The 25336-nt window shown below is 40.3% G+C and overlaps 2 protein-coding genes across 2 annotated transcripts in view; both read left to right on the top strand.

Moving 5' to 3' along the window:
- The first annotated feature begins 2561 nt into the window (after positions 1 to 2561).
- On the top strand, positions 2562 to 17041 carry YWHAQ (tyrosine 3-monooxygenase/tryptophan 5-monooxygenase activation protein theta). The gene is made up of 5 exons (XM_063314323.1): positions 2562 to 2940; positions 12001 to 12124; positions 12294 to 12457; positions 15440 to 15535; positions 16026 to 17041. The coding sequence occupies exons 1-5, from the start codon at positions 2647 to 2649 to the stop codon at positions 16083 to 16085; spliced, it is 738 nt and encodes a 245-aa protein (XP_063170393.1). The 5' UTR covers positions 2562 to 2646; the 3' UTR covers positions 16086 to 17041.
- Positions 17042 to 20746: 3705 nt separating this feature from the next.
- Positions 20747 to 25336, top strand: part of ADAM17 (ADAM metallopeptidase domain 17) — a 31133-nt gene continuing 26543 nt past the window's right edge. Inside the window, exon 1 of the mRNA XM_063314362.1 lies at positions 20747 to 20946. Within this exon, the coding sequence (XP_063170432.1) occupies positions 20790 to 20946 (157 nt within the window). The 5' untranslated portion in view covers positions 20747 to 20789. The remainder of the gene's footprint in view (positions 20947 to 25336) is intronic.

Here is a 25336-nt window from a genome sequence, read left to right as displayed (position 1 = left end):
AAAATGACATGCTTTTTGTTAAAATACTTTATTTTTACTGTTTGTTGGCAAACAATGTTAGGAAATTTAAAATCTAATGATTGTTCTAGAACATCTTAGCAGATATTCTCCAAACATCCACAGGAAGTGAACTGCAGCTGGTTCCATTGCTAATGACTTCATAAAGCTGTGTCTAGTTGCTTGACACTAAAATCTTTTCAATTTTAATTAAAATTAATCTGAAAACATCTAACCAAATCATGCTTTTATATATTGCTACTTGCCAAAAGTGGAAATCTACAGCTGAGTGCTGAAAATACACCTTCAGCAGGATGCATCAAATAGCCTGAGTGCACTTTTACTAAAAATGGTTAAAGAATGTTTCCGACTAGTGAATAAGTAATTATTTAAACAATTCAACCGAGTTTTCCTGAATCAAGATTTAAATCGAATCCGCCCCGGTTCGCATAGCAATGAGCCAAAATCCAGCCACCATGTAAGTTGCTGTGCAGAGCATGACAGATAACTTTCCTGCGTCAGTCATCAGTACGCTAGCCGCTTTTCCCTGCAGCGCTCAAGTCTCTGCAAGCCTGCAACTCGAATTCCTTTCTCTTTGCTCGCCTGGGAGGAGCAGCTCAACCCAAAGCCCCCAACCGATCTCCCTGCGTCCCGCCCTACAGCAACACGGGGCGGTCGGGTCGCGCCCTGCAGACACCGCAGCAGCACGAGACCAACTCCCCTCGCTTTGCTTCCGCACCGTCTCGTGCCTCACCCAGCCCACCCTTCCAGGCTGGGGAACTGAACATGTAAGAGAAAAAAGATGGGCGGGGTAAAAAGGGGGGCTTTAGCAGCATCTCCATGGCGACGATGACGTCATCTCACCCTGGATCTAATTGGAGGAAACCCCGTGCCTTAGCTGCGGCGGCCCACGGACCAACCGAGCTTGTGCCCTGGTTCTGTCCACCTTCGCGGCGGCGCGCAGCAGCTGGATTGGCCATATGAACTTGGGAGGCGGAGTCAGGGCCCCGAGGGTGCTCCCTGATAGGCCTAGCCGCACGAGCGCGGGCCTAGCAGTGAAGAGGCTCGCTTTGTGCCAACGCCCTTTAGCAACGCTGCTTCTTGCGCTGGAAACGGAGCAGCTTTTTCTGTTCTTCTCCCTCTCTTCCTCCTCCTCCTCCTCCTCCCCGCCTCGCGAACGCAGCCCCGGAGCGGAGCGAGCGCAGCTGACCCAGCAGGCGCCAGCCGGCCGGCCTAGCGCCTCAGCGGAGCCCGGTGAGAGCGAGGGGGCCTCGGCCCGGGAAAGAGCGGGGACATCCTCGCTTCGGGCGTCTTTCCTGCTTCGCGAATCTGTGCCGCGTCGTCCATTTTGTGGAGGCAGCGCGGGACTGGGAGTCCCCTGCCGGGGAGGGGAGGCGAGGCGAGGCGAAGCAGCCAGGCGGGAGAGAGAGACGCCGCCATTTCGTACCGGCCTGCAGCCGCCGCAGCATTTTCCGAGGGACGGCGGGAGACGAGAGGCAGGGCGCGGGAGATGGGAGGTGGCTAGACGGTGCCCTTTCGCCTCGCCGTCTCGGGCTTGGTCCCTCCTCCGTCTTCGGGGACAAAGGCTTCGCCGCCGCTGCCTTCCTTAGGCTCCGAGGGAGGAGCCGGGGGAAAGTACGTTCCGATGCGGATTCCTTTTCTTCCTCTCCTTCCCTCCCACCACTTTTTCCTGCCTGGCTTACTATCGTTTCCTTCCCAGGCTTTCCATGGGCCCAATCGCTCTTTTTGGCCACTCTGTTTCGCCTCCAGGGCCAGGCAGGAACCTTTGTGCCCTTCGCCCGCTCCCCTCCCTTACCCTCGTCTCCAGGCATTCCGTGGCCCGGCCTTCGCCAAGCTGGCGCCCTCCAGAAGTCTTGGTCTATTGCTGCTTCACCTCGCGGGCAGCACCTACCGCTGGGTGGCGGGGGCGATGAGTATTGTAGTCTGAAAGATCTGGAGAGTGCCAGTCTGTGAAAGGTCCGTAATCTTTCCTTCCCTCTAGAACATGAACCACATTCTTCCGGCTGCTTTCGCCGTTCATTCGCTCTTAGATCATCGTCCTGCGATCCTGCTGCTCTCTGGCAGGTTCTGTAGCAGATTCTTAATCGCACTTATTCATGTTTCTCTCAGTATGCTTTCCTATAAAATGCACTTAAAAGGTTTCTTTCGTTTGGGGGGGGCATTGTGGAAAAAAGAATTTCAAGGTAACTTGATATGTCACTCCTATTCAACTAAGGAGTCTTCTCTATTACTGACCACCATCTCTTGTGTCCTGTTTACATGGCTCTCATCATTTTTGGAGGAGAAGGAAGGGGCAAAGAACCCATTTTTGCAATCAGTGTTGTCCAAATTTGTTATTATTTTCTTGTAGACAAAATGCATTTTTCTTGCTAGATTGGGTGGCTATGCAAGTTGGAAATTTCAGTTGTTTATTTCTTAATTACTCTCATTAAATTATTGCCTCTCCTATTGGTCTGACATCCTAAATCCATGTTGGCTACTTTTATTAGCTCTTTATGTCTTAGAAAAAACACAGACTTAAGAATGTTTCTTTTTTGTTACAGGTTTTGAGCGACTGTATTTTGACTGATACAATCCATCTTTCCTGCTAAATCAGTTGCCTTACTGCTCAGACTACTGCAGGCTAACATGGAAAAGACCGAGATGATCCAGAAAGCCAAGCTGGCTGAGCAGGCAGAGCGCTATGATGATATGGCAACCTGCATGAAGGCAGTGACAGAGCAAGGTGCTGAATTATCCAATGAAGAACGCAACCTTCTCTCTGTAGCGTATAAGAATGTTGTTGGGGGGCGGCGCTCTGCTTGGCGGGTGATCTCCAGCATTGAACAGAAAACTGATGGCAATGATAAGAAAATGCAACTTGTCAAGGATTATCGAGAGAAAGTAGAATCTGAGCTTAAGTCCATCTGTACTACTGTTTTGGTGAGTTGGCTGTGGTCATTTTGGTTTCAAATTTTATGTGATAAATGTTTAATTAGATTAGAGGCTGATTAGTAGAGGAATGAATTGCATTCCTCTGACATACTAATATAAAATTATAATACAAAACTAAGAATTTGATGACCAAAGTACTGTTTAATGCAAAACTGGGTTTTCACTGAGGAGTCTTTAGATTCTGAAAAGTTAGTGTAGGAAAAATGATTATTGGATTATACTTCAGTAATCCTACTCACAAATAAGATCTGTGTAACTTTGAAGCAGCATAAATAAATTGTTTTATTTTGATATTTAAAAATGAAACAGCTGTTTTATTATTTCTTGCAGATAACACTTATTTTATCCTGAATTAAGTGAGTAGGGAAAAGTTAATGGAATTTAGGAAACTGCTAGGCATAGTAATAACAAAAGGTGATATAGGAAAGATGTAGCATGCTTATTTTCTCAACCTGGCCAAAGTAGTAGTCAGTGCTCTATACCTACTGTATTTGTGACAAACAGTAAATACTGTTTGATAAATTGTAATAAATTGTGATTGGGTAAATTGCTTTAAAATATTTATTTCAATGGGGAATAAGTTTTAACCTGCTAATATGATGATTAGTGAGAGCCAGTTTGGTGTAGTGGTTAAAGGCACCAGGCTAAAAATCAAGAGACTGAGTTCTAGTCCTGCCTTAGGCATGGAAGCCAGCTGGGTGACTTTGGGCTAGTCACTCTTTCTCAGCCCTAGGAAGAAGGTAATGGCAAACCTCTTCCAAAAATATTGCCAAGAAAATTGCATGGACTTGTTGGGTCAGTTGACAGGAGTAAAGACTGACTTGGAGGCACATGTACACGGACACACAAAAAGTAGTAAGCGCTTTGGTTAAACTGTGGTGGGCAATCTTAATATTTTTGAGAGCTGAAGAGCTGGACCTAATTTTGGAGGGTGATTTGTTCTTGAAATTCTACTAAACTTACTGTATTTGTGCTACTTTTTAACGATGTTCTACCTCAAAATGAATGGTCAAAGGGGTTCTGTGCGGGTGTCGTTTTCCACCCAAAAGCACGGGCTAACCTGTATTTTTGGTGCTTCAGATGAAAAATACCTTGGGTTTTATGTTTGTATAAATTACCAGTTGAATATATCTACATTTAAGATAATTTCTATACATTTTTGTTTTAATGAAACGTTATAATATGTTCCATTAAATCCTAACTTGGCGATCTGATTGATATAATTCAATCAGTCAAGTCAATACAAATGCTTTTCTGGTTCTTTTTTATGCTTAAATGTGCAAAAGTGTTTTTGTGATCCTGCTAAACACATATTGTTTGAAAGGCACGTTTAATTTTGTGGCAGCAACAAAAAAACATACTTTTGACACTTACCCCCAAATGACTCCCCCTCCCCCCCAAAAAACAACATTTCACACCATTCAGGAGAACTTTTTAGAAATATAAGGTTATTTTAAAAATAGTTTGATTATGGCAGCCTTTCCTTTTTGACCCTGGAGGAACCCTTGAAATATTTTTCAGGCCTTGGAACCCCTGCACATTCAGAAGTTAGAAAATTTTTATATTCGTTAAATGTATAAGCCTGTTTATATGCATTAACAGTATCCTTAAACTAAAGAATGAAATTTACCTCTGTAATATGAAGTTGCCTGAATTTGAAATATTTTTTTAAATAAATAGTGAACTCCCAGGGAACCCCTAGTGACCTCTCATGGAACCTGGTTGAGAAATCCTGGATTATGGTATTTAGGTCTGCTGTAGAAAGAAAATGAAAAATTCACAGGGAAAGTTCATGGTTCTGGGTGTAACTATTGAAGCTTTCTGAATCCTGGCCAATCCTTAGTCATCTCTGTTGTGTGCCATTAGCTTCTCTAATACAAGCAAGTTTCTGGATTTTTCAGCTTGAATTACAGGCATACCTTAGAGTTATTGTGGGTTCGGTTCCGGACCACTGCAATAAAGCGAATATCACTATAAAGCGAGTCACACAAACTTTTTGGTTTCCCAGTGCATATAAAAGTTATGTTTACTCTATACTGTAGTCTATTAAGTGTGCAATAGCATTATGTCTAAGAAACAATGTATGTGCCCTGATTAGAAAAAATACTTTATTGCTAAAACTGCTAATCTGTTGGGAAAATGGCACTGATAAGCCTTCAATTTGTTAAAAAACAACAACACAGTATCTGTGAAACACAATAAAATGAGATATGACTGTATCTGATTTAAGAGATGGTTGTCTGAATGTGTGACATTTTTAATCATTGAATATCTTTCTAGGAATATAAAAATCTGACTTAAGTGTTTTGCCACTGTTTTCTTCCATGATACTTCTTAAATTCCCAGTCTAGTCTACAATGCTGGGATTTCCTCGTGTCTTCCATCCAAATGCTGTCCAGTCTGATTCCACTTAGTTTTTTTAAATCAGCCAGGATCGACTAAGTACCACATAGCTGGGTTTCTATAAACTGCTCAGGAAGTCTGAGCTTTAGGTAGACTTGTTGAAAATAATGCATTCATACCAATGTACTACTTTGTATAACTTTGCCTGATGACAGGTTACAGTTATACTTCGCAGTACATTTTATACAAGTCATGTAAGATTGTGCAAGTTAGAAGAGCATGCCAAATAATACAATCCAGTTCAGTATAATCTGTTTTAAATGCCCATATATTTAAACATAAAACTAATGGGTCTTACAATTACCTAATTTAAGGCTTCATTTAGATGTTCCTCTAATGGTTTTGCTAGTTTTTCAGTCTTTGTTGAAATGACCACTTATCATACTATCTCTTATGTGCCAAAGAATTTAGTTCAAGATCTAGTAATTCAAACTGCTTTGTAGTCTAGAAAACAAAATAATCCAAAAACAGTATAAATGATGACAGAGCTAAATAAGTGGTATAGTTTATATATAACCCTAATTTGGCTTTTTTATTTAATGTATAAAACCATCACAAGAAAGAAACTATAGCTTACAAACCATACTGGATAACCTTGCTTATCATGCTCAGCTTTAACAAATGTTTAGTTTTATGATATACATGTACTGTATACATGTATGCATACCTTGTTCTTTGACACCCTAATTAATGAATTGTAGTTGAAACAGACTAGTTAATGTAGAATACAGTTGTAGGACATATGAGTTGCATTTTTGAAACACAGAATCCTGTGTAGTACTACAGTCTTGCTAGATATTTGCTCAAATTTTGTATTACAGAAGAACATACAGACCAATGCTGAAACATAGATATTTGGCTTTTAAACATTTGATAAGATCCATACTGACCAGAATGGATGTTTTACAGAATGCTTTACAAAAATGATTTACAGAACAATCAGATCTAGTGAAGCTTTTCTAGGAGATAGAAGTGCAGGACAATATTTGCTGATCTTCCTTATACAGTCTTCCATGCTATCTCTTGTATTCTGAGCCTTCAGGCCTGATTTTCAGAGGGTAAAAGATAGATCACATAATACTGTCTTTCTCCATCCAGCATTATTTTTGATAATTGTGATTTCAGTCTAAATTTGGGGGATAGTTTTTATTTCTGGTCCTTGCAGAATAGTAAACATATTTACAATTTGTCCCAACCTGGTAATTAAAATTAACCATTTCAATAATTTATTTAATTAACTTCACAAAAATCAGTAGAACTTGTAAATATAAAAGGCAATGGTCTATTTCAATACAGCAGTACTGTCCCTTCTATAAACTGAAACTTACTTTGGCCTTTGTATAATGTGCAGGGGACTGAAATCCAAGAGTGGGTGGGGTGAGATAAAAAAACTAAATTTGTTTTAATTGAAATTAAGTTGAATGCAGCCTGTTATTCCTATGCATTTTATACTTTTCTGTACATTTAAATTTACAACTCAAAGGCAACTTTTGGAGGAACTCTGGGGCTATATCCCAGATTTGGATAGGATACATATAACAGACAAGGCATAGTAGATAGAAGCAAGTTAGAAACAAAGTATCGATAGTAGATTATGCAGTGGTGAGTTATATTTAGATCAGTATTGCACCCATCCAGAACATTATCAATTGTTTCCTGTTCTGGGTAATGTACTTCAGAACATCATGAACCAACCCCAATGCTCAGAGTGGTATATTCTGGGGAATACATGGAATATTCTGGGAGAAAAGCAGAATGTTCCATTTCCTGATTAGCATGTTTAGATTGCCTCTGCTACTTTCTGTGCATGTAAGAGATATATGACCTTGGAGAGAGATCTGTGAAGAGTCAAGCTCACTGACAGCAGCAGGACATTTTACTGCAGTGAATATATTTTTACTACAATTCTCCCGTTTTTAAACATGCTAACCAGGCCTCATGGGAGTTGATACTCAAAGCATCTGGAAGCACTAAATTGCCTGTTTCTGCTCTATAAGGTTTGAGCCATACAGGTCAACATTCTTTTCTCACTGGGCATTTTTGAAATTTTAATTTCCTAGAGTTACATGTGGTTCCATTTGTTACCAATTCTGAGCAGCCTATGTACCTATTACCCATAAATAAGTTTAAAACAATAAGTACAGAAAATTACAACAAGTGTCATAGGAAAGATTGTTGTACTAATTGCTGAATCAATGAATATTTAATCCCTTGAGTGGAGAGGCACACATTCTTTTATTCATATTTTCTTTGTTCTAGCAGCTGAAACTTGTGTGAAGTACTAGAAGGCAAAGATGTTCCTCTCCCCAGTAATAACAACCCTGATTATCCAGTGATATTTCCTATATGAACCTAAGTGTGTAAATTGGATTGAATATGGGAACTGTTTTTGGCTTAAACCATCTAAATTGCTTTTCAGATTGAGAAACACAGTGCTAAAATGGTTCCCAAAAGCATTATCCATACCAGAATTTAGTGTGCACCACCTCATTCTTTCTTTTTTCACTACTGTGCTTTCTTGTGGATTTCTATAATTGGACTAATTTGGCCATCACATGATTTACAACTAGTTCAGTCTGTTTCTTCTTTGTGTTCTCTGCCCATAAGCTTGCATTACTTAAATGTATACATAAAGTTGAAAGTAATGTAGAACATTGCATATGGACATTTTCACATTTAAAGTAGGTGGCATTAGCTCTAGGTTGATGAGTGACTGGACATAGCAATCATATTTCAGGCTTCAACTTGAACTAAAATGCATTAAAGTTTCTGCAATCAAGTGTGATTGAACTGAATCTCCATTTCTTGCTTCCTTGGAATGTATCAGTGAGACTGGAAACTTGCTTATGGGGAACCTGGCTTTTAAAATGTTTTATTTCATAAAGCAACAAAGAAAAATTTGACAATGTGTGATCTGTGCCCTTTGAAATTTAGAGTAGCTGTTTAAAGCTAGAAGGGGCTAAACAGACATTTTAAGAATCCTTGTTCTCCCTTGATTAGCAAAATAGAATATTTAAATAACTAAATGGTGCAAGATGCAATATCTGTTAGTGTAGCATTTGAATGCAGAATATTATTTTGTTCTAGATGAGGGTATACACAATTAAAATAAGTTAACAATGTGTGTCCCTAAGCCTGTTTACTTGGAAGGAAGTCCTGCTGACATTCTTTATTTCAAAGGAGTAAATTTGAGAGTAAACTGCACATTTGTATTGTTCGAGCACTTACTGTTTCTTTAATCTGATTCATCAGTCTTAAGTTTTCTCATGGAGATGATTGAGATCATGGGGCTTATTTTTTGAGCAGTTAAAATGGGGTGATACTAATAATCTGGTTTATAGTAGGTATACAGAATTGCAATATGTGGTATAATAAGTACATACAGAAAACTAAACAGCATGGAACCTTACTGAGAATTTAATGAGGGTAACATGAGCTGGTATTAAGATGTATATAACAGGTAGTTACGGACCACAAGATGTGCTGAAGTTATCTAAATCTTTGAAATAAAATGATTCTTCAAACTAAAATAGGCATGAATTCTATGGCATATTATCGAGATCCCTTGTCAAATCAAAATGGCTTCAGAGTGCAGTGATTCCACTTAAATGCTATTGTGGAGTCAACAGGCATTAACGAGTATACATGTTTTTTTTGTGTTGTGTGCATTATACATGCAACGTAGAGTGGGCTTTTTTGTAGTATTTCAAATAGGGATCACCAGCCTTTGGAGGCCCAAGACACCATGATGTGATTTTGCAGAATAGCCCTGCCATCTCCTCCATGACTGAATCTCATAAAACCCAAGTACAGGTAGTCCTTGCTTAATGACCACAATTTGGACCAGAATTTCGGTTGCCAAGCAAAGAGGTCATTAAGCGACTCTGACCCAATTTTATGACCTTTTTTAAGGTGGTCATTAAGTGAATCACCATGGGTGTTAAATGGAGCAAGTGGTTGTTAAGCGAGTCACATGGTTCCCCATTGAGTTTGCTTGCCAGAAGCTGGCCGGGAAGGTTGAAAATGATGATCGTATGACTGTGGGATGCTGCGATGGTCATAAATGCGAACTGGTTGCCAAGCACCCAAATCATGATCACGTGACCATGGGGATACTGTGACGGTTGTAAGTGTGAGGACCAGTCATAAGTCAGTTTTTTTAGCACTGTTGAGAGTCTGAACTGTCACTAAACGAATGGTTGTTAAGTGAAGACTACCTGTATAGAGTCTATGGTAACAATATCTTCTTCCCTACTTCTGCCTTATTGAAGAAGTTCACCATCAATATGTGGAGGATGAACAGTCTAACTGTTCTTGAATTTACAGAAAAGTTAAGATTTCCCATAATTCATAATGGTGTTATGAAAGTAGATGCTTGAAGATTAGATCTTTAGCTCCCAAGCATGACTTGGGAGGGATAGGTTTCACAATTTTTTCTTCAATATAACTATTTTACTTATCTCAAAGACTTGATAAGTCATAGTTCAAGTTATTTACACTCTTAATAGTGGCAACTTTAAACATGCAATGTTGTTGAGACAAGCAGAATTTTTTGCCAGACTGTTTCAGACCTTGCATTGTAAATAAGCAAAGATAGTATCTCAAGTTCAGTAACTGGTTAAAAGGAGCATACGACTAGATTACAAGTGAACTAGTAGTGTTTCAGACATGTTACTGGAAATGAAAGTTGCTGCAGTAGCATCCATTATAGAGATACTAAAAGGAAAATGGGAGATGGGTCCTTAAAGACATGTTAGGATCAAGAAGGCCCACAAGTAAACATTTTGATGCAGCATTTCATAGTTGAATACAGTGTTTCAGAATGCACACTGTTGGCAAAAATGCTTTGTTGCAAATCAGATTTATATGAATTTTCAATTAAAAAAATTAAGTAAAGAGATCAGTAAAAGGCTTTCCGCATAGCTAAATTTAAGACATTATTTCAATCAAATGTATGAATCTATAGAAATGTTCAGAGTAATCTCTGAGCGTTCAGAGAAATAACAATACAAACTGAAAAGTTAGATCTTCTGGAACAACATTGCAAACTAAACTGACTACTCTGATGCACTTACTTGTCTGCAAAAGTGCATATAGCTTTTGCATTGAGGGTGGTGGTGCTTCTGCAACATTTCTCTGTGGTTTGAGAATAAGTCAAAATTGCTAAAGTGAAGATATAATCTAATAGAAGTCTCATTTTATCAGCAAGAAAAAATTCTGGGCATCATGTCTCTTTGATCTCTGTTGCATATTCGGCTGGATAGCTGTTTTACTGGGGTGACCTGCTTCAGTTGACACAATTTTCATTTAAGATACTTCAGGTCACAGATTTTAATATCAAACCCTAGACATAAATACATAAAAGCTAGACATAAATACATAAAAGCTAACTATAACATTTACTTCATTCAGGTTAGTTTCTTAGTAATTCCTATGTAAGCTTGAAGGTGGAACTTTACAAATAGAATGGCTAAGAAGGATACAAGTCATTATGTTACCATAACCCACTTATTTTATTTCAGGAACTCCTTTACTTTTAGCTTATTTATATCTTGTACTGATCTTAAGGAAGCCACCTTGTGTTAGTTTTCATTTTCAAATCCTGTTATTTATTAGCATTTAGATTTCTCCTGTTATTACCATTCTTGCCTTTTACTTGTACATCTCCCTGCAAATTAAGTCAGCTATGTTCTGCTGATCTATCTCCAGCCATTTAGGGAAGGAGGGGGAGAATAACAAAGCTGGGTGAAATTCCAGAAAAATAACCCTGTTCTACCCACCTTTGGAATCACCAGTCTAGCAATATTCTTTAGAAACTCTTGTGTCTGTATTGTGAACATATGGGAGCCACTTACCACTTTAATTCAGTTAGGGAGCAAGGTGATGTGCATATTACTTAGTGCTGAAAGAACAAGACAGGAAGAGATGGTTGAGTGAAGAACAGGTTAGAGGAAGGAAAACTGGTAAAGGGCCAATATCAGCTGAATCCAAGGTATTCATTCTCTGCTGGACAGCCTTTTTTTTTTTTTTTTAACTTATCCTGGGTGAGCAGGTGAATGTTTCAGGACGGTTGTATTGATATTTATGGAACATATTTCTAGAGAGCTAAAATGGTATTATAGTTAAGGTATTTGATTAGGAGTGAGAAAATCTAGGTTCTTCTCCACAACTAAATTCATTCTGTTAGTCCAATCTGTCTCACAGGGTTAGAAGGAAAAATAGGAGGGAGTGCTGTGCATGTTGCCTTGAACTATTGAATGAAATGTAGGATATATGTCCAGTTAAATAATAATACAATTATTTTATGTGTTTTTTCCCCAGCTTTAAAGTATCAGGTAGTAAAAGCGTAGTGGGTATATGTCCTCAGTTCCTTGTTAGTGATTTACATAGGTATGACACAGGTATTATGTATTGCACAACTAGCAAGATAACCCTAGAATGAATATTCCTTTTATTAAAGGCATTTTCTTACCTAAAGTGCAATTGTACCCAGTTACAACATAGTAGTTTAAATGTTTTTAATGTGATCATGTAATTAAGTGTGATGTCCATTTATGGTGGTAAGTGTGAAAAATATTACTTGAATCCAAGCAAGGTAATAAATGACCAAAATGGTCACTTTCATTTTGGTTTTTATTGTGATAGGAACTGCTGGACAAATACTTAATAGCTAATGCAACTAATCCAGAGAGCAAGGTGTTTTACCTGAAGATGAAAGGAGACTATTTCCGTTACCTTGCAGAAGTTGCAAGCGGAGATGACAGGAAACGTGAGTATTGTGTTCATTTAAGCCTCTAGTTTTCAGCTAGAACAAATGAAGTGTATTAAGCCATTGTAAAAGGGAGGGGGTAATATGTATATATCCTGCTTATGGAGATAATAGTTGTCCTGGCTAATTTTTCAGCTTGCTTTCAACTTTTTTTCCTTTTTCTTCACAGAAACAATAGAGAACTCACAGGCAGCTTATCAAGAAGCATTTGACATCAGCAAGAAAGAGATGCAACCTACACATCCAATTCGTTTGGGTCTAGCGCTTAACTTTTCAGTGTTTTATTATGAGATCCTCAACAATCCAGAGTTGGCCTGCACATTGGCCAAGACAGTAAGTTGTTTTGTGTGCACATACATGTAAAAGCTTTCCAGTGTAAAGGAAGAGGACTTTGTAGTCCCATCTGTTTATTTTCTCAAAGGAAAATTGCATATAGAGAACATACAGTTCTTGTAAAGGATGGTGTATGGTGGTGTATGATGTTTCCCTGATTTGCTGTTACCTGCTAAAACATGAGAGACCCATTAACAGTGACGTGTACTAAAGGGCACTTACAGTCAGGACCAGAAATATTGGAACAAGGATAACTGTTTTGGCATTTGGCCTCTGTACACCACCACATTAAAGTTGAAAGGAAACACAACCAGGTGGAAGCCAAGTCAGGACTTTCAGCTGTCATTCAAAGGGTTTGACAAAAGTGGGGCACTAACCATCCAGGAAGTACAGCCAGGCGCATACACACACACCATCGCTGGTGGCTGATAATGGAATGAATGGCTGACAAGCAGCTGCATGGCCAGGTGTGGCCTCTTTCCTGCTTACCCTATGACCAATCAAACAGATAAAAGGCCTGGAAGTGGTTCTGAGCGTTACATTTGCCTTTGGTAGCTGTTCACTGGAACTCTCAACATGAGGTCCAAAGAGGTGTCCATGCGAGTGAAGGAGGCCATCATTAGGCTGAGAAAACAAAATAAGCCCATCAGAGAGATAGCAAAAAACATTGGGAGTGGCTAGTACAACAGTTTGGAAATTCCTGAAAAAGAAGGAATTAACTGGCAAGCTCAGCAACAGCAAAAGGCCTGGAAGACCATGGAAGACAACTAAAGTAGATGACTGCAGAATTCTGCTCATGGTGAAGAGGAACCCTTTCACAACATCTAGCCAGGTCAGGAATGCTTTTGAAGAGGTAGGCATGTCTTCACGTTCCTGGATCGTGAAGCCCTCCGAACAGTCACTCACGCCCTGGTTATCTCCCATATAGACTACAGCAATGCGCTCTACATGGGGCTACCCCTGAAGAGTATCCAGAAGCTTCAGCTTGTCCAAAATGCAGCCGCGCGGGCTATTCTTGGTGCACCTAGGTGGGCACATATAACACCGTTGCTACGCAAGCTGCACTGGGTGCCAGTTTGCTTCCAGGTCCAATTCAAGGTGTTGGTTATTACCTTTAAAGCCCTACATGGCACGGGGCCAGGTTACCCGAGGGACCGTCTCATCCCCATTACATCGGCCCGCCCCACCTGATCAGAGAGGGCATGTTACAGACTCCGTCCATAAGAGAATTTCATCTGGCGGGGTCCAGGAAGCGGGCCTTCTCTGTGGTGGCCCCCACTCTCTGGAATATCTTGCCCCCGGAGGTGAGGCAGGCCCCTTCTCTCCTGACCTTCCAGAGGGCCCTGAAGACTGGTTTTTCCGTCTCGCCTGGGGTGGGAAAGGGAATAACCATTCTTGGGGATGGCTCTCACCCTAGAGTCCCTCCCACCAGCCTGGATTTTACATTTCTCTTGGATTGTATTTATTTATTGGGTTTTATTATAATTGTTTTATGATTTTAATGTTTATGCTTTATGGGGAATTTTATTGTAAACCGCCCAGAGTCCCTCTTCTGGGGGAGATGGGCGGTGGCTAAATATGAGTAATAATAATAACGTCATTGTCAACATCTACAGTTGAGACGGCTTTATGAATGTAAATACAGAGGCTTCACAACAAGGTGCAAACCACTGGTAATGCTCAAGAACAGAAAGGCCAGATTAGACTTTACCAGCAAACACCTAAAAAAGCCTGCCCAGTTCTGGAATAAGATCCTTTGGACTGATGAAACCAAGATTAACTTGCGCCAGAATGATGGGAAGAGAAAAGTATGGAGAAGGAAAGGAACACTCACGATCCAAAGCATACCACATCATCTGTCAACATGGTGGAGGCAGCGTTATAGCATGGGCATGTATGGCTGCCAACGGAACCGGGTCACTGGTGTTTATTGATGACCTGAGTGCTGATAAAAGCAGCAGGATGAATTCTGAAGTGTATAGGGCTATACTTTCTGCTCAGATTCAGCCAAATGCTGCTGCCAAACCGATAGGACGCCGCTTCATATTGCAGATGGATAATGACCCAAAACATACAGCCAAAGCTACCCAAGAGTTTCTCAGGGCAAAGAAGTGGGATGTTCTTCAATGGCCAACTCAGTCACCTGATCTCAACCCAACAGAGCAAGCTTTTCACTTACTGAAGACAAGACTGAAGGCAGAAAGACCCGCAAACAAGCAGCAGCTGAAGGTAGCTGCAGTAAAGGCCTGGCAAAGCATCTTGCTGGAGGAAACTCAGCATTTGGTCATGTCCATGGGTTCCAGACTTCAGGCAGTCATTGACTGCAAAGGGTTTTCATCCAGGTATTAAAGGCGATCCTCATGTTTGTGATGATGTTGGTTTGTTCCATTACTTATGAGCCACCAACGATGGTGTGTGTGCGTATGCCCCTGGCTGTACTTCCTGAGTGGTTAGTGCCCCACTTTTGTCAAACTCCTTGAATTACAGCTGAAAGTCCTGACTTGGCTCCCACCTGGGTGTGTTTCCTTTCAACTTCAATGTGGTGGTGTACAGAGGCCAAATGCCAAAACGGTTATCCTTGTTCCAATATTTCTGGTCCTGACTAGTTGCTCTCCAAAGATCTTCACTTAGTGATATCAGGATGGGGATGCTACTATGTAAGATTGCATCTTTGGGTTCACTGATCACAGTGAAATTTAATTTGAGGGAACAATGTTTAGGATTGATTACTCTCTTTTACTTGTTATTTAAAATATAAGTCTTGTTCACCAGATAAAAACATTGTGGCTGAGTACTTTTTTTTTGCTTTAAAACATCCCCAAACAGGTTTTGCATTGATAATTATTAGTTCCTAAATATAATTAAGAGCGGTTTTCATTAAAGACATACTTATGAAGAAAGCTTGTTTAGCTTTCTAACTGTTTACTTAGGGGAAGGCTTTTTGCCTGAAAAGAGTAGGACTGATTTTTGTCTCTCTCCTAGGCTTTTGATGAAGCCATTGCTGAACTTGATACACTGAATGAAGACTCATACAAAGATAGCACACTCATCATGCAGTTGCTTAGAGACAACCTCACAGTAAGATATGCCTTTTAATCTTCTTAGAGTAACTGTGTTTAAAATCTAGGTTTGCAGCTCTGTTAATTGTGGTCCTTTGGGAAAATACCTTTAGGAGTAATAGTTGCAAGCTAGGGCTGTTTGTAGTAATAAAAGTAGACATACTTTCTTGACACTGTCTAAGTATGCTTCCCTTGACTAAGCTTAAATAGAAATGCTTTTATGACATCTATTAGCCAAGTAACATTAACAATATTATATAATGTAGGTTAACCCATTTAAAGGAGTATGAACTTATTGTTTAAAAAGCCAGTTATCTTCATCACTACTTTTTACTCTGACATTTGGAAAATTTCAGTATATGTGAGTGGGTGGGTGTGTGGGTGGGTGTGTGGGTGAGTGGGTGGGAGGGAGGCAGGTTGTTCAGGCAGCTATTCAGGGCTGAAAGGCAGAATGGTTGTAAATTTAAACTGAATGGGCTATACTTCAGTCTGGTTATTCTTCTTTCTAGTTATGGACATCAGACAGCGCAGGAGAAGAATGTGATGCTGCGGAAGGTGCAGAAAATTAAGCTGCACATGGAGTGTCATTCTCCTTCTCAAGAAATCTTTTTACACGTCTCATTCCTTATAGCTCCACTTGGATTTCCTATAGCAAAAAGAACCCATCCATATGTATGGAAATCAATTTATACTCTTTTCACACTGCAGCTTTGGGAAAAATCCATTCCTTGATTTGTGTTTGTCTTGGCCTTCCTGGTGTGCGGTTACTGCTGTAGAAAAGTATTAATACTGGCTTAATTTCATATAAACATAAGTAATTTCCAAACACTTAAGTAGCAGACTAAAGTTATTTGGTATTTTTAAAAAATCTGAACCAGGTCCTCCAAGCAATTATTTTGGTATTACAGAAAAGACACAAACATTTGAGTAATGCAACTAAAGGGTTTTACACCATACCATTCTTCACATTCCCTTATTATTCAGGGGTTACTTGGTTTGGTTTTCACATGCTACTGTTAATTTCTTTCTGTAGGATATGGGAGTATTGGGCTACATAGAAAGCATAGTAGTGTGGCTTCCTACATATGTGTACAGCAGGAGCTACTGAGTGTTTAAATACAGGGACTCTTCTTACTCTTCAGTTGCTGCTGTCCAACTGCTATCCCCTCCCAATAAAATATCACACTCCTGCCTTTGTAGTTCTGGTATTCACTTGATTATGTCTTAGAAGCAGCATGTTACTGCCAGAAAACAGGGAGTGCCTTTTTGGCAGACTAAATTGCATGTCATTTCTTAACACTGGAATGGGGAAAGTGGTCACATGTCCAAGTATAAAACTTTTCCATGCAGATTTGTCCACATGTATGAAGGTGTCAAGTTCGTCCAGTGATTTGTTCTGTAGGTAGATGGACCACTATTGTGTGTTGCTAATCATTGATTGTAGTCCCAAAAAAGCCTTGTGAAAATGTTAATGCCCTATGTAACAAAATAACATTAAATAAAATTACATTTTATAAACCATAAACTGTTGCTTTGTAACGTTTGCATGCAGCTTCTCTAAGAACACAATATTTACTTAACAAATTGGACTGATGAATTTAAAGTAAAGACAAATTACCTATTCTGGGTCCTTTTCAAGAAGTCCAGGGAGAAGAGAATTCAATAGCCATAAGTTTAATTATCTCAATTTATGTTATTAGTTAATCCCAGTATTTTGAGAATGGAAGTTCTTAGAATAGAAATACTGGTTATGTCCATTTTCTTCAGTATATTCTGCCCAACTGATAACCTTAATCAGAACTATTCCCTTGATCAGAAAACCCCAAAAGGACACTTCAGTTAAGAGATTACAGTTGTAGGTGTTAGCAAGACATAAGTTGAGGAGGAATCCTACTGTTGCTACTACTATATGTAGCCTGTCTCATAAAACACTTCCTCTCCCTTTAAAATTTGAGTACTCAGATCTTTCTCCAGACAAATTAAAAAGTGCCACTTTCACTCTGGGAAGTATGTCACTGAGCACTGGATTAGGTTTAGCAAAATGGTAGTTCACATTTAAGGGATTAAACATTACTGATAATGAAATAGATTTAAATGTTTCTGTATGCTTGCTTAGTTACTATTATAAATACTAGAGGTGGGGTACAGAATTGGATAGAAATACCCCAGTTCCTAAAATGCAGACCAGTTTATTCTGACATATTAAGGAATAAACCATCAGATTCTTCCTCTGAAGTCAGATAATTTTCTTCTAGCCTCTGCTCTCCATTAAAGTTAATTTATACCAAAGATTCCTGTAGGACAGATTTCTTTTGTGAAACGCTAGTGCAGGTTACAGATTTCATGTCTGCTTCGTGATTGCTAGTTCCTATATGTTGACTCCTTAGTACTCCGGTACAGGATGGGGACTCTATAGTTCTCAAAACTCTCTGCTTCCTACTGGCATGATACTGATAGTAGCTTGAACCCTTAAGACCTGCTTTTTCAGCTTCTGCATTTCCCTTGTAACTCAAATTGATTTGGAATCAGCCCTCAATTGCTGATTCTTAGCCCAATCCTTTTATTGATTATGCCCACTACGAGATGAGTACCCACATCTTTGATTTTTGGGGCTAATCTTCCCATTGGCTGAAAGCTTCATGCCTTTGATCCTCTGATTTTATAGTTGAGTGCAACTCCCTTAGCTAGTATATTCTGCCCTCTAAACAAGCTCATACCTTATTTTAAAATCAAGAATCAGTTCAGCTGATACTGCCTCTTGGAGAACTTGGAGGAAAAAAATCCTTTAATGCCATTAACCCTAAAAGCAAACGAGTAATTACTATTATAAGTTTGCTCTAGGACAACAAAAGAATGCATTGGTGCTAGAGTTTTGAAAGTAGGCCACCTACGCTCAGAGCATCACATGGCTCTACTCTTTGTTGTGGCTTAGCAAACTTCCTGTGACCATGATTGCTAATAGTATGAAGAGATCATAGACTGTGTGCAAAAAGACATAGTAAAACACTCAAATCCAGCTTTGCAAATCTATGTGGCCCCATCCATTCTGCAGCTCTCAACTTTCCCTATTCCATGTTGTGCTGCCCTTGGTCACCAAAAATTGCCTACTCCAGAGCATGTATTTCCTGTATCTTGTAATTGTTGAAAAACTAACATCAAAATATGCATGTAATTGAAGTGATTGGAACCTTATGATCTACTGTGAAGGCTACACCACATATTAGATTCCTGTAAGCTTCTAAAAACTACAGTACTCTGTAATCTATACATAACCTTTTAGCCAGCCAATAGCAGCTATTTTGCCCTCTGCTGTATCTGCTGGTCATGAAAGCAAGATGCCTATTTAAGCTGTAATAACAGTTGCTTCAAAACGAAGACTTGCTTTCTATACCTATTTAATTTTCTGATCGTTACCAAGTGAGGATAGGCACATAAATGAATGCATTCTATTTAGGATGAATTTGAGAGGTGGGGGTCTATGTGAAAAGCTATAGAGAATGGTTAGATGGCCATACGATTGATGCCTCTGTAGATAGCCAGTGTCAGAATGGGAACTCGTGCAAAGATAGTGTAAGTGGAATTGTGCATTCATGCTGTGACATCTGTAGTTTCATATAGTTATGTCATAGTTAAAAACAATAGTGAATTTTGGTGCTGGGAACAGCCCCAGCCCCTCTGAATTTAAAACAAAACTTGTAATTCTTGGCTCTACATTCTAGACTTCCAAATGCTGAAAAAAATGGCAAAATTTAAGTACCTAAGGAGATGTGGACCAAATAAATTTCTCATCTCTAGCTAAGAATAGATGTTAGAATACATGTTAGAATGGTGACCTAATCGTAACTGGGAAATGAGTCTAAAACCTACACATGGTCATGCTTTTGTTTGCCCTACCTAAATCACAACCTATTTAGAGATGGTAATAAAGATGTTCTTACACTGTGACGGTAGCTAGAAGAACTTCAGCACTGACATGATGAGTTCAGCCTATTTTATGGTGATAAATGAAACACGTTAAGCTTCAGAATTTTTGATCAATTTAAAGAACAGAACATGGTTTGTGCATGTTACCAATCCAAATTCAAACAACCACAAAATGCTTTGGCATGATACGTGAAATTAGCATGTGTCATCCTAACTTCCTACTCTCCCACTGATACCTAGGCACTAAGCATGATTAAAAGAAGCTAAATCTATAGTCAGAACACTATTCAATCATTTATTGTGGGAATCTACATATGGACTAAAATAACTTGCAAGTTCTCTTTAAAAAGTCGTCTGCCTTCATAAAAGACCATTCCCTAGAAATGTTCTATCCACCTCCAGCATTAGTATTTTGAGGGGGGAGGGAAACCTCTTGGGATTTCAAAACTCCTCCGCTAAATTCAATATATAGCAATAGAGGGTAGAATAAGAACACCACGGTTTCAGGATTGTGAAAAACATCAGGGTCAGTCCCACTGGATGCAGAGGTTTCAATTTCTGATGAAAGGTGTATAGGATCGGGGCTACCATCCAGATCTCAGGGTACCCCTAATAGTTTTAACACTCCGATCAAAGGAGGCTTCTTTGTCTTTCACAGCTACGGGACAAGCCAAGCGACAGCTCCCTAGTGGAGTCCTTTCTCGGCAGCCCCAAGATGGAAAGCAAAGTCTCCTTCCAAACGTACTCGATTCCTGGTAACTTCACTGGAGGCCCTTCCATGGAGCTTTCCCTTCTTTGGGATCGTCGACCTTCCAGTCTAGCCTTCAGCTCTAAACTCTCCAGATAGTCCTGAATACTAATCAGGGGCGATCGGCTTAGCGGCCGAGCTCAGCCAAGGTGGGCCAGCTGCTACCACCGAGCTAGACACATCCGGGTAACCTCCGCCTGCGAAGCGCTGAGTAAGCGTCACAGGAGTCCCAGCGGAGGGATTAAAAAAATCAGCACTTACTCTTTATTTACCCAGAAGCTAACGCTCGCCGCCTCCAGCTCGCCTTCTACTTGGAGCGACTTCCTAACAAGCAGGAGCTAAACAAAACCGCCGCCGGTCTTTTTAAATGTCGCCGGGAAACGCCCCCTTCCCGAGCGGAACAAGATGGCGACCGCTCTTCCGACCCATCATGCTCCGCGGGAGGCCGGCTCCTCTTCCGGGTGTGTGGGGGAGAGAGAGAGAGAGAGAGACGCCCTGGGGCCGAGAGAGGGAAGGTGGAGGTTGCCTGATGTGAGCGCGAGGGAGAGAGGAGGGGGAGAGGAAGGGAGGTGTGGGAGGACGGACCTGCCATCGGGGGACCATGCCGCTTCAGCCCCGCTCCGGTCGGCGGCTGCTTCCTGCGCTGCTGCTGCTGGCGCTCGGGGTTTCCGACCTCGGGGCGCTGAGGCGCTCGCCCCGCTTTCCTTCCCCTCCTTCCGCGCAGCGACCCCGGGATGGGCGTCGGGAGCCGCGATTCGGTGAGTGCTTGGAGAGAGACGGAGGGCGCGGGAGAGCTTTCCTCGCTGGCCCCCGACAGAAACCCAAGAAGCCGAGGGGATCTGCTCCGCCTCGGCGAGCTGGGCTGCTTCCTTTCCGTGGTGGTGGCGCAAGCCTCTTGCCGCGGAGCTCCGGATGGCTTCCTCCCCGTTTGAAGCCCTCATGTGGGGGTGCAAAGTAAGGGCGGGGTGGTGGGGCAAAGTGTTGGTCATCACGGAAAGTTTCTAGAGAGAAGCCTGTTGAGAAGCTGAACTGTTTCTTCATCTGGGAAGGGCCGGGCAACGCCGCGTGCATGCTGTACAGACGTTTGTTGCTAGTAGCGGGAGTGCAGGACCGATGTCGGCGATTGGCCAAAGGCTGCCTGGGAAGAGACGCTTCTTTGGGAACTTTTGAGAAGGAAACTCGTTGCCGAGGGAGCGGGCTGCTAATAGGTGTAAACTGGCTGAAGGAAAAGGAGGGAGCCCTCTTCTGCTTGGGTAGGAATATGAATGGTTTTAGAGCTGTGCCTATAACATACACGAATAGCGCATACAGACGCTGCTGGCATTCATGCCCCAGTGCAGATAGGAAGCAAATGGTCTGAAGAAGTGAGGTTTCACGAGGGGTTTCCGTAAGTGGAAGTTCCCATCTTTATCTGGAGTTCGGGGAAGTGAAGATGGGGTAATCCTCCTCTCCGCGGATGAGCATTACGGGTTATGTTCTACTATTGCTAATTGTTTTAAGGTAGTAGGAAGTGCTCCTGTCATGTGACTTTCAATGTCAGTTGTTTAATTCGAGAGGGTGGGAGGGAACCACATGACTGGGGATTAAAAAAAATAGTACAGCAGTCGCCTTTGAGTCAAGCTCAACTTCTGGTGATTTCATGGACCCAGTGAGATAGTTTTCTAGGCAACAATACTAGAAACAGGAGCAGCCTATCAAAAAGTCTAATCACTTTTTGCGTAGAGGTGGGATGGCCATTCTGTTTTCTAGGGGTTCCAATACTGTGATTAGGTCTGTAAACATAGCCATAGGTGATTTCATGTGCAGCAAAACATTGAAATGGTGTTAAAACTATTCCTGTGGCAGTTGAAATACATCTGTGTTCTATGCAGAAGGGCTTGTTGTTGTTTATTCGTTTAGTCGCTTCCAACTCTTCGTGACTTCATGGACCAGCCCACGCCAGAGCTTCCTGTTGGTCATCAACACCCCCAGCTCCCCCAGGGACGAGTCCGTCACCTCTAGAATATCATCCATCCATCTTGCCCTTGGTCGGCCCCTCTTCCTTTTGCCCTCCACTCTCCCTAGCATCAGCATCTTCTCCAGGGTGTCCTGTCTTCTCATTATGTGGCCAAAGTATTTCGGTTTTGCCTTTAATATCATTCCCTCAAGTGAGCAGTCTGGCTTTATTTCCTGGAGTATGGACTGGTTTGATCTTCTTGCAGTCCAAGGCACTCTCAGGATTTTCCTCCAACACCACAGTTCAAAAGCATCTATCTTCCTTCTCTCAGCCTTCCTTATGGTCCAGCTCTCGCAGCCATATGTTACTACAGGGAACACCATTGCTTTAACTATGCGGGCCTTTGTTGTCAGTGTGATGTCTCTGCTCTTAACTATTTTATCGAGATTTGTCATTGCTCTTCTCCCAAGGATTAAGCGTCTTCTGATTTCCTGACTGCAGTCAGCATCTGCAGTAACCTTCGCACCTAGAAATACAAAGTCTTTCACTGCTTCTACATTTTCTCCCTCTATCTGCCAGTTATCAATCAAGCTGGTTGCCATAATCTTGGTTTTTTTGAGGTTTAGCTGCAAGCCAGCTTTTGCACTTTCTTCTTTCACCTTCATCATAAGGCTCCTCAGTTCCTCTTTGCTTTCAGCCATCAAAGTGGTATCATCTGCATATCTGAGATTGTTAATGTTTCTTCCAGCGATTTTAACTCCAGCCTTGGATTCCTCAAGCCTAGCATGTCGTATGACATGCTAGGCTTGAGGAATTCTGCATACAAGTTGAATAGGTAGGGTGAGAGTATACAGCCCTGCCGTACTCCTTTCCCAATCTTAAACCAGTCCGTTGTTCCGTGGTCTGTTCTTACTGTTGCTACTTGGTCGTTATACAGATTCTTCAGGAGGCAGACAAGATGACTTGGTAGCAGAAGGGCTTAGGGCTCCCTTTATAAAAATCACAGATAATAAATTACGACAAGTCTTAACCTGAGGTTGTACTGTATTATTAGACAGTACTGCACTGTATGGATAGGCATAAAGTAGCTGCAGGTGCTCATAAAAGATCATTTAATTTTTTTTTTAAGTGTGTACTATTTTGTCTGGTGCAAGGAACAAATAGTTGTAACCCTTAAGAAATATCTCTGGAATGGGGTGGAGTTTTGAGTTTCAGTTCCTGGTTCTGTTACAGCTTTTCAGTATAACCATTTTATCTATTCATGCTCCGTGTTACTTCCATATAGTTCTTGTAAGAATGTAATTACTGGTGTTTACATTTCATTTTGGCACTTGTGCATGCAGTAAAACATTCAAAGAATATTCCATGTAATAAAAACTAAGTATTTTCAGGGGCATGATTGATGAATACAACAGAGCTTTCTGAAACGCAAAAGTCCAAATTAGTGGGACTGAGACATATGACTTACAAAGTTAGTGCAGCTTCAGTGGACTACTGGTGGGAATGACATGCTTGGATGCTCCTTTTTTTTCCTTCCAAGCAACAGAATGTCAGTGAACAGAGATTTTAGAATGATGGTCTTCCTGGGATTTAATTTCCAGGCAATATTAAAAAGTATTAGAAAAGAAATTGAACACTAACATAGTGATTATACATGGATCAGTTAAATAGTTAACATTGTATTCAAAGAACATGTAGCATCTTTTCTCTATTTCTAGTATAAATCCTGATAATATTAGATTAAATATTCCTTATTTTTAATAGATCGCAATCAGTCTACAAAAGATATTTCAGAATTGATTCATGCATAGAAATAAGGTCTACATTGTTAATTAAACAAAATAATAGTGGTAACTAATAGTTATTAAAACTATTAAAAATTAATATAACAAATCAAAATTTAAAAAGTGTCAAAATTTTATGTCTTACATTATTAGTATCTTAAGGTGGAAGTGTTTGTAAAATAACTGCATAAATCTTTTGGTAAAGTTTGCATTGCTGAATATTTCATGTCAGTGTAAATAAGATCTCCAGCTTGTTTAAGATAATTAAACAACTATACTGTATCACTGCAAGATATAGTTTGAGACAGCTTAATTCACTTTAGTTTTTAAATCAAATTGGATACTTCTGATGACAGTTCAGCTGTGGAGACTATGTACATGAAAACAGTTCACACAAATAAGATTAAGTGGTGGAACATGTATTGGTAGCGATAATTCTGGTCATTAGTTAATCAGTTCTTAGAGCGCTACCAAACTTGTCATTTAAAGTAATGAATGTGCAGATGTGAGAACTGTTGAATTATTTTTCATTGACTGGAATAACACTCAAATCCTTTTAACAGAGTGTCTTTAATATAATCTATTTGAAGCTGAGAATGATTGATCACTTTGCTTAATTAGTAATATGTGTATTAACTTATTGGAGAAGTATAATTACTGAGATGGACTGCAGATGTTGCATCTTCACCCAAATATGTACTTTCAGAATTAGCAAAAGTTGAGTATTTATGTAAACAGATATTTCCTTGCACATTAATTATACCGGTTTATGAATAAAAATATACTTTAAACTAGCATGGCTGCCAGTAAGTGATCAATTTCTTTTGGCTTGTTATTGATTTCACTATAGTTTGAAAAATGATACCCTGACAGTTTGCTCTCTTTTTTGATAAGTAATGACTGGAAAGTGTCTTCTTCATGACCAAAGCATAACTGGTTCTTTGTTGGGTCACCCAGAATAAGCATGTAGCTGACCTTGGGTGATCCTGAAAGGCTAAACAGGATCAGACTTGGATAGTGTTTAGAAGGCAGATCACTAGGAAATATAAAGGGAAAAGGCAGTGGCAAATTACTTCCAAAAACATTGCCAAGAAAACTGCATGGACTTGTCCATGTAGTTGCCAGGAATCGATACTGACTTGAAGGCACAGAGAAAAGGAAAAAAGCTAGACATGAGTCAGGGAAGAGAAATCCCAGAAAGCAATGACAAACCACTTATGTACTGTTACCAAGAAAATTTCATGATTGTGTCCAAAGAGTCACCAGAATTAGAGATCAACTTGGAAACTTTATATGGTAAATAATGAATAAATAAACCAGAATCAGAGATTGCAATTTGATCTTCATATCCTCAAGTTCTGGTGTAACATAACACTGGTTTGTATAAAATTTGAAGCTAGCACATTTGAGCATGTGTAACCCTAATAT

Source organism: Candoia aspera, chromosome 1 (assembly GCF_035149785.1).
Source record: "Candoia aspera isolate rCanAsp1 chromosome 1, rCanAsp1.hap2, whole genome shotgun sequence".
Lineage (NCBI taxonomy): Eukaryota > Metazoa > Chordata > Lepidosauria > Squamata > Boidae > Candoia > Candoia aspera.
This window is presented reverse-complemented; position numbering and strand designations above follow the sequence as displayed.

Excerpts from the sequence above, each read along its gene's own strand:
- YWHAQ (XM_063314323.1), top strand. The coding sequence starts at position 2,647 with ATGGAAAAGACCGAGATGATCCAGAAAGCCAAGCTGGCTGAGCAGGCA. Across the intron at positions 2,941-12,000 it reads CCATCTGTACTACTGTTTTG|GAACTGCTGGACAAATACTT; the intron begins GTGAGTTGGCTG and ends TTATTGTGATAG. Across the intron at positions 15,536-16,025 it reads TGCTTAGAGACAACCTCACA|TTATGGACATCAGACAGCGC; the intron begins GTAAGATATGCC and ends TCTTCTTTCTAG.